Here is a 16,961-nt window from a genome sequence, read left to right as displayed (position 1 = left end):
GTTTGTGGCGTTGCTGGCGGAGCAGCAGCCGTTGTGCTGCTCCCACATCGTGGTGGTAATCGAGGTGCTTGAGTTATAGCCCAACTTATTCCATTTTACAGCTCCTGCAGCGCTAACAGATGTACGGGCGTCTGATCCAATCATGCAGCAAGAGATTTTGGGGCCAGTTCTTCTCGTTTTGACAGTGTGGAAGCTGGGAGCAGCCATACATTTTACAAACAAGAATAAACGACCCTTAGCAACATATGGCTGTGCTGGCAGCTCCAGAGCAGTCCCAGATCAGGCACCCTGCGAGGTAGGAATGTTGCTGGGCGCTGGAGCTGGGCAGCCTGGACAAAGCATCTGCCTTCCCCCGTGATATTAATGAGGTGCAGGCACTGGAATCCCTATGCTGTATGGCTGGGAGGGCTGGGAAGAGACAAAGAGCTTGGAAAAACAACTGCCAGCCCAGAGCTAGGGAGGTTTATTTGGATTTAGAGGCTGGGTTTTGTTTTGGTCACTCTGCTGCTGCTGCCTGGCTGACCTTGTGGGGTCGGGAGCAGGGGCAGCTCAGCTGCTCTGTGCCTCTGCTCCAGCCTGGTGAGGAGGGTGCACCTGAGGGATCACAGAATTCCAGGATCATCCAGGTTGGAAAAGCCCTCCAAGATCATTAAGCCCAAGCTTGTCACCAGCCCAGAGCACTGAGTGCCACGTCCAGGAATTCCTTGGACTCCAAACCTCCCTGGACAGCCCCTTCCAGTCCCTGAGCACCCTTTCCATGAGGAAATTCCTCCTGCTGTCCAACCCGACCCTCCCCTGGCACAGTTTGATGCAGTTTCCTCTCTCCTGTCCCTGTTCCCTGGGAGCAGAGCCTGACATCCCCAGGCTGTCCCCTCCTGTCAGGAGCTGTGCAGAGCCACAAGGTCCCACCTGAGCCACCTCCAGCTCAAAAGCCCGTGGCTGTCCTGTTACCTTGGGGACAACTCTCAGGGCAGAATGTCCCATCCTTGTCTCCACTCCCTCCTAAAGCCAAACCCTGCTTAGTAACACACTAAGGGTCACCCCAGCAGCTCCCTCTGCCTCAGCCCTCCAGAAACAACTGCTGTGGGTGGAGAGGGAGGGGGCAGCTGGGAGCACCCCAGTAAATTTAATCTCTCCATCATTTTAAGTGTAGCAGCTTGATTTATTTCTCCTTGCAATCCAAACAATGCCAGCTTTGGTCCCAAAACAGTAGTGAGATTTCTTCCCCCCAGCTGGAAAAAAAGGAAATACTATAAATCCCTCCCCAAGCTGATTTATGGAGCATTCATGAAGAATTTATATTGCAAAGGATTTTATTAAATTAAACTTGAAAAGCCTCTTGATTCCTGAGGTTCAGTCCCAGAGCCAGAGCTCTCGTAAAACTGGCAGGAGCAGGCAGAGGGAATGGCTGAGGTGACACTGCAGCTGATGGGACCATCCAAATCCAGAGCATTTGTCACTGGGATGTGTTCCAGGCTGAGGCTTGGAAAATTACTCCATGAGAAATGGGCATTAACAAGAGCTATGAAATATCTGCCTCAAACCCAGGTGAGTGATCTGTTAGTGCTGGGCACTCCTCACTCATTCCTGGGCATTCCTCACTGCCCAGAAAGGGACACAGAGCCAGAGATTCCTTGGAGAACAAGTTTAAGGTTGCTTCTACTCAAATAATTGAATGGGAAAAGGGGCAGGATGGATTTAAAAGCTGCCCCACTAAAAGCAGGACAAGCCCTGGATGGGCATCACCACCTTGCAGCCCACAGCATTCCCAGGGGGGAAAATGACACCAGCAGGGTTCACATGGGTTCCTCCCAGTTGTATTTCCAAGCTGGAAGCAGCTTGGACGTGAGTGCAAAGCTGGAATTGTGTGATGTGGCTGTGAGCTCTCTCCAGCCTGCTCTGCCGAGGGTTCCATGGACAAACATTCCAGGGGCCCTTGGGGTGCTGCTCCTCACCCCAACCCCCTTTTCCTGCACCCTCAATGCTCCCAAACCCTGGGCTCTGCTCCCCCAGCTGTTCCTGCAGCTGGACCCACCATTCCAAGGGACAGCTCCCCATGGAGACACCCCCAGCACACAGACCCTGGGATTTGGCCTTTCCTGCTTCACCCCCTCCATGCTGTTCCTGGCAGAGGATGCCCTGGATTGAGAATTCCTCACATGCACAACAAGAGGCAGCAAAGCCAAGGAATTCTTGGTGCATTCCTGTAAATCTGTGCAGCTCAGCTCCAGCCAGAGCTGATGGATTGGAAGGGACTTGGAGCAGCAAAGCTCACAGGGCTCGCTGTTAAAACGTGACAGTTTGTGGCCCTTTGGTACAAGGAAATTCACATTTATTATTTCAGAGCTGTGGACACAATTCCCAAAGGCCTCCAGCTGCTGCTCCATACGAGCACTGTGACTTCAGAGGAGGAGCTGATTGTTTTCCTGATTGTTTTCCTGATTGTTTTCCTTTCATCATCCCTCAGAGTCCTGCCAGAGCCTTCCCACAGCACCTGCTGCTGCCCAGGGAAATGAAGGCATCTCCAAAATGTTATGGAATTCTCCTGCCTCTACTCCCAGCTGGGAGAAGCAGTGGCTCCAGAGCCATCCCCACATGGGATGTATGGGCCAGGCCCAGGGAACAGGACAGGTGTGTTTGGGTCCCTTCCAACTCAGGATATTCTGTGATTCTCTTCCTCTCAGGATTTATCAACAAGGTCCTGGTTATTTCACATGGAAATCCTCGGCAGCTCCCATTTCCAGTCCAGGCTTGTCCTCTCTCCCTTCCTTGATGGACAAAAGCAGTCAGCTGGATTTAGTTTTCCATGATCAAGGACAGAACATTCCAGCTCCCAGCTAGGGCTCAGGTTTTATGTAGATTTTCTCTTCCTTCCCTTCCTTCATTGCAGCATAACGTGCCAGGACAAAGAGATAATCACTGAGCCTGGAAAACGGGAAAAGCAGGAAAATCAGTGATCTTATTCCAGAAGAGAAGCTTGTTGAGAAGCAAAACCCCCCAGTTTTATTCCCAGAACTAAGGGAATGCTTCAGTAGGACAGGGGAATGGTTTGGGGTTTTATTTTTTTTACCTGTTTAAATACTTGGCCACGTTTGGATCTGCTTCCCCTGCTTGCACTAAAGGGACCACACTGGAAAAAGCAAAGGGAAATGCTGGTGTTTGATTTTCCACCTCTGAGTGCACAAAAACTGGAGCCCCTTCCCAACCCAAATGTCCCCATGGAGTCCCCACTTTGACTCCTGCAGAAGTGGGGGATCTTTGCTTCCCAGGGGGATCTGGGAGGGGTGAATGATGCCAGAAATGTTTGTGTTTGTCCTGGAAGCCCCCTGCTCTGCTCCTCCCATCCATGGGAATCACTGAACCGAGACTATTTACAAGGGCCTGGAGTGACAGGACACAGGGAATGACTTCCCCACTGCCAGAGGGCAGGGTTAGATGGGATACTGGGAAAAAATTCTTCCCTGTGAGAGTGGTGAGGCCCTGGCACAGGGTGCCCAGAAAAGCTCTGGCTGCCCCATCCCTGGAAGCATCCAAGGTCAGGTTGGATGTGGCTGCAGAATCCCAAAACATTTAGGTTGGGGAAGGAAGAACAGAGCCTGACTTTGTGCCTCCTGCACTCCTGGAATTGGGCTAAGCTTGGCTGGAGCCCCAAGCCCAGCCCTGGTTTGCTGTCACTGGGGTGTCCCCGTGCCCATTTCCTCAGGGTGACCCCAGCACAGCACTCACCACCTCTCAGCCCTGCGGCACACGGCTCGGGACAAGTGGAGAGCAGCACTGCTCCTGCCTCCAGACTGGAACAGCAAGGAAACACCACTGAGGGTCTGCCCCAGCAGGGACAGCCCCCTGCCCTCCCACCCACATGGAACTGAGCCTGTGCCACGCCAGGGCTGGGACAGCAGGGTGGGCAGATGTAACTCCCAGCTCCTTGGCTCTGCTTTTCCCTTGCTGTTTGCCCATGGGAATAGCAGCCTCCCAGGCTGTCCTCCCATGGTAAGCAGTGCAGCAGGGCTACCCCACGGAAATGAGGGGCACAGGCAGCACCTACAGGCAGGATGAAGGCTCTGAGGGGAGGCAGCTGCTCTGAGTAGCTGTCAATCCACTGCTCCAGCTCCAGGATGGGCTTCTCGCTGAATGATGTTCGTTCTACAGAGGGGAGAGAAGAACTGGCTGGAAAAAAGTGATTCAGACAACAAGCTGAGCTCTCATTTTGCTATCTTGGATCAGCAAGCTCTAAGAAACCAAACACTCAGCATCCCAGCTCTCACACCACCCCAGGAAAGGCAGGACTTACTGCGGTGAGCCTCCCTGGCTGAGGAGAGTGGCGTGGCAATGTTGGAGCCCACATCCTGCAGCATGCACTGCACCTGGACAGAAACCACAACTGCTGTCACTGCCAGCCATGGCTTTTTGCATTCCAGTGCTCAGCAGAGCTGATCAGCCAAACTCACAGGCTGCCCAGGCAGGACCTGGGTCACTGCTGTGCCCTTGTGGTTGTTTGTGTCCCAGTTTCAAACCTGGAGCTCTGTTGCAACAAAACTCATGTTCGTATGTGGATCTGACTTAGAATAAACCTAGAGATGAATCTGTCTGCCCATAACTAATAATTTCATCTACCAACTTCCTTCTTGGTTAAAGAAATTTGCCTCTTAGAGAGCAATCAAGGAAGTCTTAAAGATTTAGATATTGAAATATTAAATGTATTTAATTCCTGTGTGTCAGTGGGAGCACTGTGGCTAAAATTAAGAAGTCCATGTTTTAATAGCACTGGAATGAAGATTATCATTAATACTCACCTTATGAAGTTGATCAACAAACGTGTGACCCTTTTCACTGCTAAACTCACCGGCCAGCCTTGGGTAGAGAGAAAAAAACAAAACAGAATTAGTTGGGAATAAAGAAATCATAACAAACATACTTTTCTATATGATTTGGATACTCCCAGCCGGTGCTTACCCTATGGCCGAGCTCAGCTCATCCGTGGCTCCGAGGGCCTCAAAGATCCGGTCGCCCTTGGGCCGCCGCTCCCCGGTGAAGGTGCTGGAGAATCCTTTGGGAAGGGCGGGAGGCGCTCAGGGCCTGCCTGGGGAGCTCTGCCCGCGGCCCCCGGCGCCCCGGGCTCTACCTGAGTCTCCCGTCCTCGTGTAGATCCTCGGGGCCCGCTCGGCAGCGGCGCGCTCGGGGCTGTGGAGGCACAAACCGTGAGGGGACACCGTGAGGGGGGCATACACCGTGAGAGACTCAACGACACCGTGAGGGACGGAACGACACCGTGAGGGGGTCCCGGCCCTCCCACGCTCACCTGCCCGCCCCGCTCCGCCACCGCCGCCCCGCCATCCCCGGCAGGCCCCGTCCCGCCGCCACCGCCGCTCGCCGCCACATCCCTGCCGGCCGCCGTCCCCGCCGCCGTCCCGCCCTCAGCCCACGCTGTCACCCCAGCGCCGCGCCACCCCGCAATGCCCCCTTCCCATTGGCCGTCCGCAAAGTCCCGCCCTCGCACGACGCTCGGCTATTGGCTGAGCGCAGGGAGGCGGGGCAGGGCGCGGCCCCGATTGGTGTGTGGGGCTGTCAGTCGGCACCGGCCGTGCGGCGATGTGGACGCGGGAGCTGGCGGTGTCGGCGCCGGGCAAGGTGATCCTGCACGGGGAGCACGCCGTGGTGCTGGGCAAGGTGAGGGCACGGCGGGGAAACCAGGGCTGCCCGGCTCGGTAACCGGGGCTTCCCGGCTCGGTAACCGGGGCTGCCCGGCCCCGCTGACCCCCGCTCTCCGCCCGCAGGTGGCCCTGGCCGTGGCGCTGGACCTGCGCACGTTTCTCCGCCTGCGGCCCGGCGCTCAGGGCCGGCTGAGCGTCTCCTTGCCCGGCGTCGGCGTCCGGAGGAGCTGGGACACCCCCGACCTCCGGGCCCTGCGGGAGCGGATCGCAGGCAAGGGCCGGGGAAAGGAAGGAGGAGCTGCCTCGGGGCATTGAGGGGCTCTCGGTGCCGTTCGGTGCCTGTCACACCCCGGTGACCGTGCTGGGACCCCTCCATGGGGTGGCATTGCCGAACCCCCGTGGGGTGACTCTGCAGGGACCCCCGTGGGGTTATTTGTCCTCCCTGCAGTGTTTTGGGGTCTCGCTCTGTCTGACCCCGCTCACTGACGTGTTCCTGCCCCTCTCAGTTATTTACATTCCCCTTGTGGCCCCGCTGATGCTCAGGTGTCCGTTGTGGCCCTGTCCCCTCCTGGTTTGGGTTCCAGGGACTTGTTCTGGTGCTGTTGTGGCTCCAGCCAGCCTGGGTCTGTTTTCCTGCCCGTCTGTCCCACACCAGCCCTCACAGTAAATTTCTGCAGCACCTTGCACTGGCTGGAGCCCCAGGATATCCCACTTCCAAAATCCACGTCCTTTAATGAAGAGTTTGTGACTTGCCGTGTTTTCCATAGTGGTTATGGCTGGATGCAGTGGCAGGTGTAGGCAGGGAGACATTTGGAAATATGGAGTATGGAAACCCTGGGATTTCAGAGTGCCTGGTGGAGGTTTTGCTTTTATTTTATGGAAGATCCTCAGGTAGAACCTGAAATTGGCCCCAGCTGTTTCTGCTTGCTGTAACAGAAGGTTTTGTTATAAATACTGCTCTCAGTGTAACAATTCCCTGGTTTTTAAGTGTTTAAACTCTCCCCTGCTTGCTTCCATAGCTGATGGTGATGAGTCCAAATCTCCCAGTGTGGAACAGCTGGATGCACTGAGGGAGTTTGCTGGAATTGCTGCTGGGGCCTCAGCTCCAGACAGTCTTGCCACTCTTGCCTTCCTGTATATGTGCCTGGCTATTTCTGCTAAGTATGGGTAAGGCTCTGCTCCTGCCCCAAACTTTTGGTGCTGGGTGGGTGCTTCAGGCAGGTGAGCTGGGAGTCTCTGCTCTCACTTAGTTCTGAGGGCTGAAAGCAGAGCAGTTCATGCCACAGTCACAACACACACACCCCTCCCCACGGCAGGCAGCTCCTGTCATCCTGGCTTAGGCTGGCAAAACAGAAATAAACTGTGAATTTATTGTCTGAACTAAGTCTGATCTCTTTATGGGCTGAATCTGCCTAAAACTGAAAATGTGGGGCTGTTCCAGTTCCCAGCCTTGCCCAGCACCATCAGTGATCTCTGTGTGACTGGATGGGTGCTCAGGGCAGTGCCAGAAACCAAAGCAGAGCCCAACTTCCATCTTCTCATCCAAGGATAAAGAGCTGGGATGTGCAGCTGGGTTGTGGTTTCCCTGCAGTCTCAGGGTGGCACTGGGACTGTCAACAGCCCTGGAAAGCTCTTGGGCTTTATTTTGGGGTCTATAACACAACCCAGGTGTGTTCAGTGGAGCAAATGGACGTGGATATATCCATGTTCCATCTTCTCCACCAACCTCTTGCCCCAGTGGGATGTGGCTGTGCAATTACAGATTTGGGATATTTACATTTTATTCAGAAATATATTTACAACGACCTCTGAAGGGGCTCTTTATGCTGCTGCTCAGGTATTTAGTTACCAACAGCCCCCTTCTAGCAGCCTGACAAGCTGTGCCAATCATGGGTCCAGCTCAGGAGGGCTTTATTCCATCACAACGTGCTTGCCCAGGCTGCTCCATTCAGGAGTGATCCCTCCTGCAGCCCCAGTGTGTCAGATGCATGTGCTGATTTGCCAATTCTCACCCACCTTTCCCTGTGATCAGTCCTAACTGGCTTCTTTGCCTTTTTGATGTTGTCTGGGGGTGGAACTCGGGGTGCTGGTGCCAGTCCCTGTGTGTGGGAGTGGAATTCAGGGTGCTGGTGCCAGTTCCTGTGCCAGTGCCTGCGTGTGTGTCTGTTTCCCAGGGATGTTCCCAGCGTGGATATCGTGGTGTGCTCGGAGCTGCCCACGGGAGCAGGGCTGGGATCCAGTGCTGCCTATGCTGTGTGCCTGGCTGCAGCCCTGCTCGTGCTGTGTGGAGCCATCTCCTGCCCACTGCAGGAGGGAGAATCCACAGCCAGGTAAGGAATTCCAGCCTGGCATGCACAGCTCTGTGCCCCACCTTCCCTTTTGCCTGCATGAGTTCTGGCACTGCCACCTCTGCTGGTCTGTCTTGGCTGTCACCACAAGTGACACCCTGAGCCCGTCTCCTGTCCATACCCAGTATTCCCAGCCCTAACTCTTTACCTCAGCCCTGTCCCAGACTTTGTAAAACTCCCCCTATTTCCCTTGTTTAGGGTCAGAAAAACATACCTAAAAAGGGGGAAAAAAGCCTTATTTTTTCAATCAAATAAAACACACTGAAATTTTTCATCCTCAGTTTCCTCTGGCTCTGAGCACCTTCCAGGTTTTGCTTTGAGTCCTCGAGGATCCTTTCTGGGTTTCTTTTGCATTTCCCATGGATTTTTTTTCTGCATGTGCTACATTTCCTCCTCATCTCCTGCCTGTCTTTCCCTCTTATCAGTGCCTGATGAAAGAGAGTTTCTTTCCTGCTGCCCTTGGAGCTCCCCTTTGGAAGCCTGGAGTGCTGTGCCCCTGTGAGAGGGAGCTCTGTTTGAAGCTGTTCAAAATCAAAGCTGGAGGGGCAGAACCTCTGTTGTGTGGGGCTGAGAGTGAGACAGCAAGGAGGGTGGTTCTGTGTTCTGACCCAGAAACAGGTTCTTGTTGGGAGCACTTGAGCAAATCTCCCAAATTTGGGAAATAAAAAGGCAGCTCCAAGTGTTACAGCAAAGATATCTTCATTCCCTGCTCACCCTCCGTGGCTTCAGCATGGATCCAGCATAATTCCTGCCTTCCAGCTGCTGTGCAGAGAGCTGGGGGTGTCAGACTTCAGAGGGCTTTTGCTTCCCATGGCAAGAAAAGAACAGCAGGATAGAAAGGCTCCTGTGTCGGGAGGAATTGCAGCCTCTCAAAGAGGATTAGGAACAAGTGGTTTACTCCTGTTCCTGAGGCTGCTGCTGGGAGCTGTTTGCTGAGTGCTCCCAGATTAAATCCTGGCAGGTGGAATGCAAGGTGTGTGGACATGGATAAGGACATTCAGCCAAGGCCCAGGGAAGCAGGAGTGAAGGGGAACAGTTTCTGGATAGCAGGTGGCTCTTGGAATTTCTGCCTTGCCTTGTAAGACACTGTGAGGCTTTCTCAAAATCTGGATTTATGCCTCTGCCCCAGCATGGAATACCTGTTGAATGGACTTGTGGTGTGCAGGGAGGGTCAGAGGTGTGGTTTTGTGCTCAGACTGAGAGCAGGATTAGATGGGATACTGGGAATTCCTCCCTGTGAGGATGGTGAGGCCCTGGCACAGGCTGTCCACAAAAGCTGTGGCTGCTCCATCCCTGGAAGTGTCCAAGGCCAGGTTGGATGGGGCTTGGAGCAGCCTGAGACAGTGAAAGGTGTCCCTGCCCAACCAGGGCCTCACCACCCTCGCAGGGAAGAATTTTTTCCTGGTATCCAATCTAAACCCATCAATCTCTGTCACCTTAAAGCCATTCCCCCTTGTCCTGTCATTCCAGGTCCTTGTGCATAGTCTCTGTCCATCTTTCTTGTAGCCCTTCAGGCACTGGAATGAGGTGTCCCCAAAGCTTCTCCTCTCCTGAACAATCCCAGCTCCCTCAGCCTTTCCAGTGTGTGTGCTAACACTCCCTGTCTGGTGAGGTGGGGATGAGTCTGGACTTGAATTCCAGACTGAATTCCAGACTAAATCTGATCTACACCAGGCCAAAGCTGGGATCTTCCCTCTGAACCTGATCCCTCCCTCTCCACTGGTTTGGAGTGGTTTGGTTGGAGTTATTTCCTTGCCTTCCAGGTGGACAGAAGAAGAGCTGACCCTGATTAACAGCTGGGCCTTCCGAGGGGAGCAGGTGATCCACGGCAATCCATCGGGTGTGGACAATGCTGTTGGCACCTGGGGTAGGTGTTTTTGCTGCTTCTCAGGCAGAAACTCCCAAATTCAGCTCCCTGCTCAGGCCTGAGCACAGGGAATCCTTCCCCTGTCTCAGTCTGCCCCATCTGTGAGCTGGGCCTGGAGCCAGCTGGAATGTTGGGAATGGGCTGCAGGAACACCAGAGCTCTGTCCCCCCCAGGCAGGTGCCACAGGGCAGAGACCTTGCTGCAAATAACTGATATTGAAACATTCTGCAGTGAACAAAGAAACCTAATCCTGTCCCAGGGATAATGCAGGGGAAAATGCAGTTGGACAGCTGTCATTTAGTTTCAATTAGCAGAGACTTCCCAGTGTTTTGAAAGTGTCCTTGGAGACTGTTAATAATCTTTCTAATGAGACCTAATCACAGTGGCTCTGTGAGGGTAGGAGCCAAGTGAGACATTCCTTCTGGACAATGAAATTCCTTGCTGCAGGATGGCTGCTGACACCAGTGCACACCACTTCACTCCATGGAATCCCATGTGCTTGGCTCTGCTGGATTCTGTTTTCTCAGCAAAGGCTTCATGCTGGCCAAACTCTTTGCCTTTTCAAAAATTATTTGGTGTGATCCTGGAGGAGAGGAGAGCAAAGGGAAAGGCCTTGGGTTGAGCATGTCCAGCCAGACCCTCTCATTAAGGCAGCAGGGTGAGGCAGGGCCGTGCTGCTGGAGAACATGGTTCATTTAGCTGGTGTTTCTTGCAATTACTGTCACAGGCTCTGGGTGAGGTTCTGAAGATGAAAAACCTTCTGTGTTATCTCTCAGCTCGCTCTCTGCTGAGACAATAACATGTATTTTACTTTAGGTGGAGCCCTGAGATACCAAGCAGGAAAAATCACACCGTTAAAGAGGTAATATTGGAGTTTAAAAATAACCCTCACACACGGTGGGTGGAACGTGTCAGAGAGGCTCTGGGTGGGTGTTGGAGGGTATGAGGATGATGGGAGATGGCTGGAGTGTGGGAAGGGCTCTGCAGCCCCATTTTGGGTGTGGGCAGCCTCAGTTGTTGGGGTGGATGGGGACAGTAAAACGTTTGGTCATTATCTGACATTAGATGAACACAGCACAAAGGATCAATATTAATTTCATGGCATTATGGGCAGCAGGAATGGATCTGCTCCTGGCAGCAAATGACATTTGTGGGGAGGGGGAACTTTGTGCTTACCTGGTGGTGGGAAAAGCCACTGGCAGAGAGAAATCTGGGTCCTGAGTGTTCCCTCTGCCTCCTGCCAGAGAAGTATAATCTGACTCCATTAAAATCTTCCACAGTGCATGAAATTGCTCTATTAGCAGTTAATGGCCACTGCTGGCTACTCTTGTAGAGAGTATTTCAAAGGAGAAAATTTGCTTGAAAAACATGGATTTTAGTAAATACATTACAGTCCTATTTATAGCTCTAGTACAGTTGTTCCTTGTATCCAGGAGGAACAAGCCTGAGTCCAGCCAGCACTGCAACACCTGCTGAAGTTTTATAAAATGAATGGGACTCCTGATCTTGGGTTCCTGCTCAAAGAGGCCTTTTGAGGCAGAATAAGCTGTAGCCTTGGGGAGTGTGAAGGAAAGAGGCCGGGAGATGTTCCCTGCCCATGGCAGGGGGTTGGAATGAGATGAACTTTAAGGTCCTTTCCAGTCCAAAGCACTCTGGGATTCTCTGTCTCCTGTTGCTTCCAGGGTACCCACACTGAGGATCTTGCTGACCAACACCAAAGTCCCTCGGAGCACCAAGGTCCTGGTGGCTGGTGTAAAGGAGAAGATCCTGAAGGTGCAGGTGGTTGTGGGATGGAGATGTGGGGGATAACCTTTGGGAGATAACCCTGGACTGCAGGTACCACAGGATCTTCTGGGACATCTCTCCTGTAGCCACTGTATTCCTATCACCCAGCTGCTTGGGAATGGGGTTTCAGCTCATCTCCTCCCTTCCTCCAGTTTAACAGGAGTTAAAACCACCAATTTGCAACCATGAAAAGAGCAGTTCCTTCCTCTGGCCTGTTTCCTTCTCTTCCTCCCTTTTCTGCAGCCAGGAGCAGGTTACCATCACCCTGCTCTGGGAATGAGTGAGGAATTGCCCAGCTCAAGGAGACTGGGACCAGTTTCCTCCCAGTGGTTTTGGAAGAGCAGTAAGCAGGCACCTGACATCCCTCCTTCCCCCTTTCCAGTTCCCTGCCATAATGAACCCAGTGCTGGACTCCATCGATGCCATTTCTCAGGAGTGCCAAAGTGTTCTGGAAGCCATGCCTGCAAATCCATCAGCAGAGCATTACCCTGTGCTGGAGGTAAGGGGCTTGCTTGCCAGTATTTTTAGCCCCTGTTACTGTTGAACATCAAAATGTCATTTAAAGAACATTAGATCTGAAAAAAAAAAAGTGATAGCAGGAAATGTTCAGTTCTAAGTGAAACCATGGTCTGGGTGTGCTGCTTTTAATGCCCTTCCTGGAGCCAGCAGACAGAAGCTGCTGCTGGTGCCTCTTCCCAGCTGTGTGCAGGGCTGGGGCTCTGGGGACCTGTGGCTCTGGAGGGTTTGTTTCTCTTACAGAGTGCCACAGCTCTGGCAGTCACTGCCTGTGAATCAACAGCTCTGTCACTGCCAGGGCTGGGCTGAGCAGAGCCCAGAGCCACTGGTTGGTGATGGACTGACTGGTTCCCAGCCAGCTCCCGGTGCTGCAGGCTCATCCTGGCTCCAGAGAGCCACAGACAGAGCTGTGCCCAGAGCTGACCTGACATTGATGCACGAGGTGCACACAAAGATCTGTTTGTCTTGGCTTTGCTCAAAGAGCAGAGGCTGGGGAGGGGGAGGAACAGGATTCCGAGTGGAAGAAGTGCTGAGAGTGCTGTAATGCTGCTCCACAGCCCCTGGGGGAGGGATGTGTGTCTGTGTCCCAGCTGAGGCAAACCTGGCCTGGCCCTGGGAGTCAGCCTGGACACTCAGGAACCATTTGGTACCAGTCCTTGTTGGCATCTGGATGCTTCCCCTTGGCTCTCAAGAGGATCTCTGCTTGTCCTTGCTCATGCTCTGGGTTGTTCCCATGGCAGAGTCCTGCTCCCTTGGCACCAGGGTGGGATTCTGGCCCCCTCGCGGTGAGCTGAGCTGCCATCAGCTGAGGGAGGTCTGTTCACAGCACAGCTTCACACAACTCAATTCCACATCCTCAGGCTGTCAGAAGTGTCAGGGGACAGGGAAGAGAGGGGATAATTTGAGTTGTGCTTTGAGCTCCTCACATGGAAAATGCCAGAGCATCCTTGTGTCCCACACCCGGGCAGCAGCACTGCGGTGAGCAGGTTCCTGTCTTGAATCTTGTTGTTTTGTCTTGTGCTTGAAGAGCCCAGAGAGGCCCAGCTGATGAGATGCAGCACACAGATATATAAATACATCTTTTGGGCTGTTTCTGAGATGTGCAGCTCTGGCCAGAACCATGGAACTAGTCTAGTGTGTCATAAGCTGTCATCGGATTCCTGGCAGATTTTGGATCAGGAGATGACAGGTGTCTTGGATCATCACAGCCACTGCTGTGCCCTCACTCAGGCATATAAAGAGGCCTCTGGATGGATGTGTGTCCTGCCCAGCCTGGAGTGGGTGGTGGCTGAGCTCTGCCTGCCACCCACTCCTTGCTCTTCCCAAACACAGGGCAGAAATGCTCTCTCTGGAGGTGGGAGAGGGATTCTTTCTGCAGTGTCCCCTCCTGTGCGAGGTTGGCAGGATTCCTGGGTGGAGCTGAGGGAGGGGGATGTGGCTGACACCTGCCCTGTGCTCCCTGTGCACAGAGCCCTCCTGGCTCTCCGGGAGCTGCAGGCAGGGAACAGCTCAGTGCTGCTTGCTGGGGGAGGGCTGGGAGGGCCCTGTGGTGCTCAGGGAGCTCCTGTCTGCTTCTGGCCCTGCTCCAGACTTGCTTCAATCACAGACCAAGCCCTTCCCTCTGGTCCTGAATTCCTCACCTGTCCTGCTGGGAGGGGAGAAGCTGTAACTTCCATTTCTGTGTGGTGCTGTCCATTCCTTGTGCTGTTTGGACCTTGCTGCTGGGGCAGCTTTCTCCAGGAGTAGCTGCTCTGGCTGGCTGGGAAGCGTGGCAGGGATGCTCCCACAGCTCTGCCAGGAGGGTGGGCTCTCTCAGTGCTGCTCCCTGAGGGAAGGACCCTCTCGACCCCACTTGAGCTGGGTGCCAGATTCCCAGCGTGGTGCTGCTCCTTGGCTCCCTGCCTGTGAGGAGGCAGAAGTGCAGCACAGAGCAAACAAAGGAATGTCCCTCTGTGTCACCTCTCCAGCCACGCCTCAGCCGTGTCAGAAGTCCCTGGATTTGGCTTTGCTGGATGGATTGCAGGGCAGGGCAGGGTGACAGCCAGGAATGAGAGCTGCTGGCTCAGTGCCCTTCCCACGGCCAGTGAGGGGCCTTGCACAGCCTCCTGCCCAGCACTCAGTGACAGGCCAGAGGAGAGGCAGTCAGGGGGCATTGGAGAGCTCTGGAAAAAATTCCTGCTGGCAGCTTGCAGTGATCAGGATTTTCCTGGAATGTGCAGGTCACTGTGCAAGTTGTGATGGGGGACAGGGACACAGCTCAGAGATCAGACTCTGCCCTGACCTTTCTCCTTGGTCCTGGTGGCCAAATTTCTGCATAAATGAGGTGGTTGTGAAGGGGTGGCTGGGAAGGCAGGGCTGCCTCTGCTCTAAAGTGTCTCTATGTGTGCTCATCTCCTCTCTTTTTGTTGCTTTCAGGAATTCTTTGACATAAACCAACACCACTTAAATGTGCTCGGCGTGGGCCACCCCTCCCTGGACAGGCTGTGCCAGGTGACAGCATCCCACGGCCTGCACAGCAAACTGACAGGGGCTGGTGGGGGTGGCTGTGGCATCACCCTGCTGCCACCAGGTCAGTACAGCCCCTTGGGCATCTTCCTCTTCCTCACAGCTCGGGGTGGGGGGCAGGTCTGGGAGCAGAGGAATCACTGCCAGCCCTGCTCTGGCTCTGGAGGAATGGGTGGGGTGTGTCCCAGCACTGCCTGGCACTGTGGCTTGCAGTGTGTGATTCAGAGTGTTCATTTATGTGTGTCAGCCCCCGAGGGCACTGGCCCTGTGCCAGGGGCTGTGTTTGGAGGAGCCATGGCCCTTTCCCTCTCCCTGCAGTGGCCGAGCTGACTCGCTGGCTGCTCTTGCCTTGCTCTTGGCAGACACCTCCCCTCTGGCCGTGGAAGCAGCCAAGGAAGACTTGTGTGCCTGTGGATTTGAATGCTGGGAGACCAAGATTGGGGCCCCTGGGGTGAGCCTGCACTCCTGCTCCTCCCTGAGTGCCCAAGTGCTGCACGCGCTCGCCCAGAGCTGAGCTGCTGCCCTGGCAGCCCTGAGCTCCTGGCACCACCTCCTTGGAGCTCTGTGTGCCCACATGCCTGGAAACTTCTTTCCCCTCTCCTGTGTGGCTGAGGGCCTCCAGATGTGGGTATGGAGCCAGTTTGGGGCCTGGTGTCACTGGGATTTGGGGCTGCAATGGAGACCTGGGAGCTCCCACCCAGCGGTGTTTGACCAAGGCTGTCAAAAATCCCGGTTTGAATTTCCTTCCTCAACTGCTGTGCTGATCCCAAGGGGCAGGAGGAGAGGGGCTTGGCTGGATTCCAGGGTGGATAATGACACTTTGCTGCTTCAGATGTATGTGGTGTCTCTCCCCTCAACCCTGCTGTCCTGTGGGAGCTGGCAAGGTGGATGTGCATGGTGCTTTGACGTTTTTGGGTGAAGAGCATCTTTGGCAGCTCAGGGCTTGATGCCCAGGTCTCTGTTTCTTCTGGACTACATTCCCAGTGAAGAGGAAACCTTTAATACAGCTCTTCCCTGCTATTAAGTGTTGGATAATTAAAATGCAAGATAAAGCACAATTCTACTGAAATTACTGATTTCCACTCTTTTCCATAATCTCTGCCTGGGCTGATAAGCAGAGTCCTGTAGTCAGGCTCTGGTTTTTATTCACATGTGCAAGGTCTGGCTCAAACAGCACCTGCAAGGAGGGCAGCTCCAGGCCAAGGGCAGGCTTAAAATTCCTCCTTGTAAAAGCTGTTCTCTCACACTTCACTCTTGAACCAGCATGCCCCTGACCCTGCCTGGTGTTGGGTTTACTTTGGTGTAATTAAGTAGGGGAAAGAAACCCAAACCACGTCCTCAAAAGCTCACCATAAGTTGCAGTTGACAAACTCTAAAACCTAAATGCATTTAGACTTATTACACAAATGTAAATGCATTTTTAACTCCTGAAATTTTAATGAGCTGTGCCGCAGAATGAAGGGGAAGTGGCTGAGGCCAGAATCTCTGGGAGTTGTGAGCTGACTCTGAGGGACTGTGGTCTCTGCTGTACCTGCCAAGAGGGTTTTATCATCACTCTGTTTGTCTAGGGTGGGTTTTTTAAGTGGGTTTTTAAGTGTAGCTGTGTTCAAGAATCACTTCACTCAAAGCTGAGTAATGAATTGGCAGAGGTGGGGAATTTGCCTTCCCCTTCCAGCCCAGGGATAAAAAAAAATCAAGTGTGAGAAGCTGAGATGTTCTAGCTCTAAACCCCTAGCATCATGGTGACCAGCTTTAGTTCCCTGATCCCATGTAAAACTGTCTCTGGTTTTAATAAATCCATGAATTTTTTTATGTGCAAAGTGTTCTTTGATAATTATGCTGGATACAAAAGGAAAAAAGCACCTTACACTGCTTCAGGAAAGCAGGTCTCAGATGCTGCCTTTCTACATGTCTAATTACAATTCCAATTTGCATCTGAGAGCTGCTTTACACTAATCACAAGTCAGAAAGGCTGATAAATAATTTACCATTTTCTAATACAGTGTAATCAATGTGAGGATCTGGGAGCGTGTTGACTTTAACCACTTACATGTGTCAACTTTGTGATGTTGGCACAAAGAGATGCCAGATCCAGCACGGGGAACTTCCCTTCAAAGCAGCATGTCTGGGGCTTGTTGGCTCTGAGGGCTGGGGACCAGAACTGAGGGGAAATTCACAGAATCCCAGGATCATTCAGTTTGGGAAAGCTTTCCAAGTCCAACCTGTGTTTGATCCACACTTTCCCACCCAGCCCAGAGCACTGAGTGTCACATCCAGGTGTTCCTTGGA

The 16,961-nt window shown here is 53.4% G+C and overlaps 2 protein-coding genes across 4 annotated transcripts; one reads left to right on the top strand and one right to left on the bottom strand.

The window, feature by feature from the left end:
• Window positions 1-2,444: 2,444 nt before the first annotated feature.
• On the bottom strand, window positions 2,445-5,334 carry MMAB (metabolism of cobalamin associated B). The gene is made up of 9 exons (XM_058816871.1): window positions 5,300-5,334; window positions 5,123-5,181; window positions 4,954-5,047; window positions 4,794-4,851; window positions 4,292-4,364; window positions 4,046-4,143; window positions 3,727-3,791; window positions 3,071-3,130; window positions 2,445-2,925 (listed from the first exon to the last, which is right to left on the bottom strand). Exons 1-9 carry the CDS (start codon window positions 5,332-5,334, stop codon window positions 2,838-2,840), a joined length of 630 nt encoding a protein of 209 aa, XP_058672854.1. The 3' UTR covers window positions 2,445-2,837.
• Window positions 5,335-5,581: 247 nt separating this feature from the next.
• On the top strand, window positions 5,582-16,575 carry MVK (mevalonate kinase). 3 transcript variants are annotated; one of them, XM_058816690.1, is made up of 10 exons: window positions 5,584-5,667; window positions 5,775-5,922; window positions 6,671-6,818; window positions 7,826-7,981; window positions 9,763-9,866; window positions 10,683-10,728; window positions 11,549-11,639; window positions 12,034-12,150; window positions 14,583-14,736; window positions 15,035-16,575. In XM_058816690.1, the coding sequence occupies exons 1-10, from the start codon at window positions 5,590-5,592 to the stop codon at window positions 15,184-15,186; spliced, it is 1,194 nt and encodes a 397-aa protein (XP_058672673.1). In that variant the 5' UTR covers window positions 5,584-5,589; the 3' UTR covers window positions 15,187-16,575. The 3 variants fall into 3 exon arrangements, with proteins under 3 accessions (XP_058672675.1, XP_058672673.1, XP_058672674.1); XM_058816691.1 differs by having other exon boundaries at window positions 14,991-16,575; XM_058816692.1 differs by lacking the exon at window positions 5,775-5,922 and having other exon boundaries at window positions 5,582-5,667.
• The last annotated feature ends 386 nt before the right edge of the window (window positions 16,576-16,961 follow it).

Source organism: Ammospiza caudacuta, chromosome 18, assembly GCF_027887145.1.
Source record: "Ammospiza caudacuta isolate bAmmCau1 chromosome 18, bAmmCau1.pri, whole genome shotgun sequence".
NCBI lineage: Eukaryota > Metazoa > Chordata > Aves > Passeriformes > Passerellidae > Ammospiza > Ammospiza caudacuta.
The sequence above is the reverse complement of the archived record's forward strand: the minus strand, read 5'-3'. Positions and strand labels throughout refer to the sequence as shown.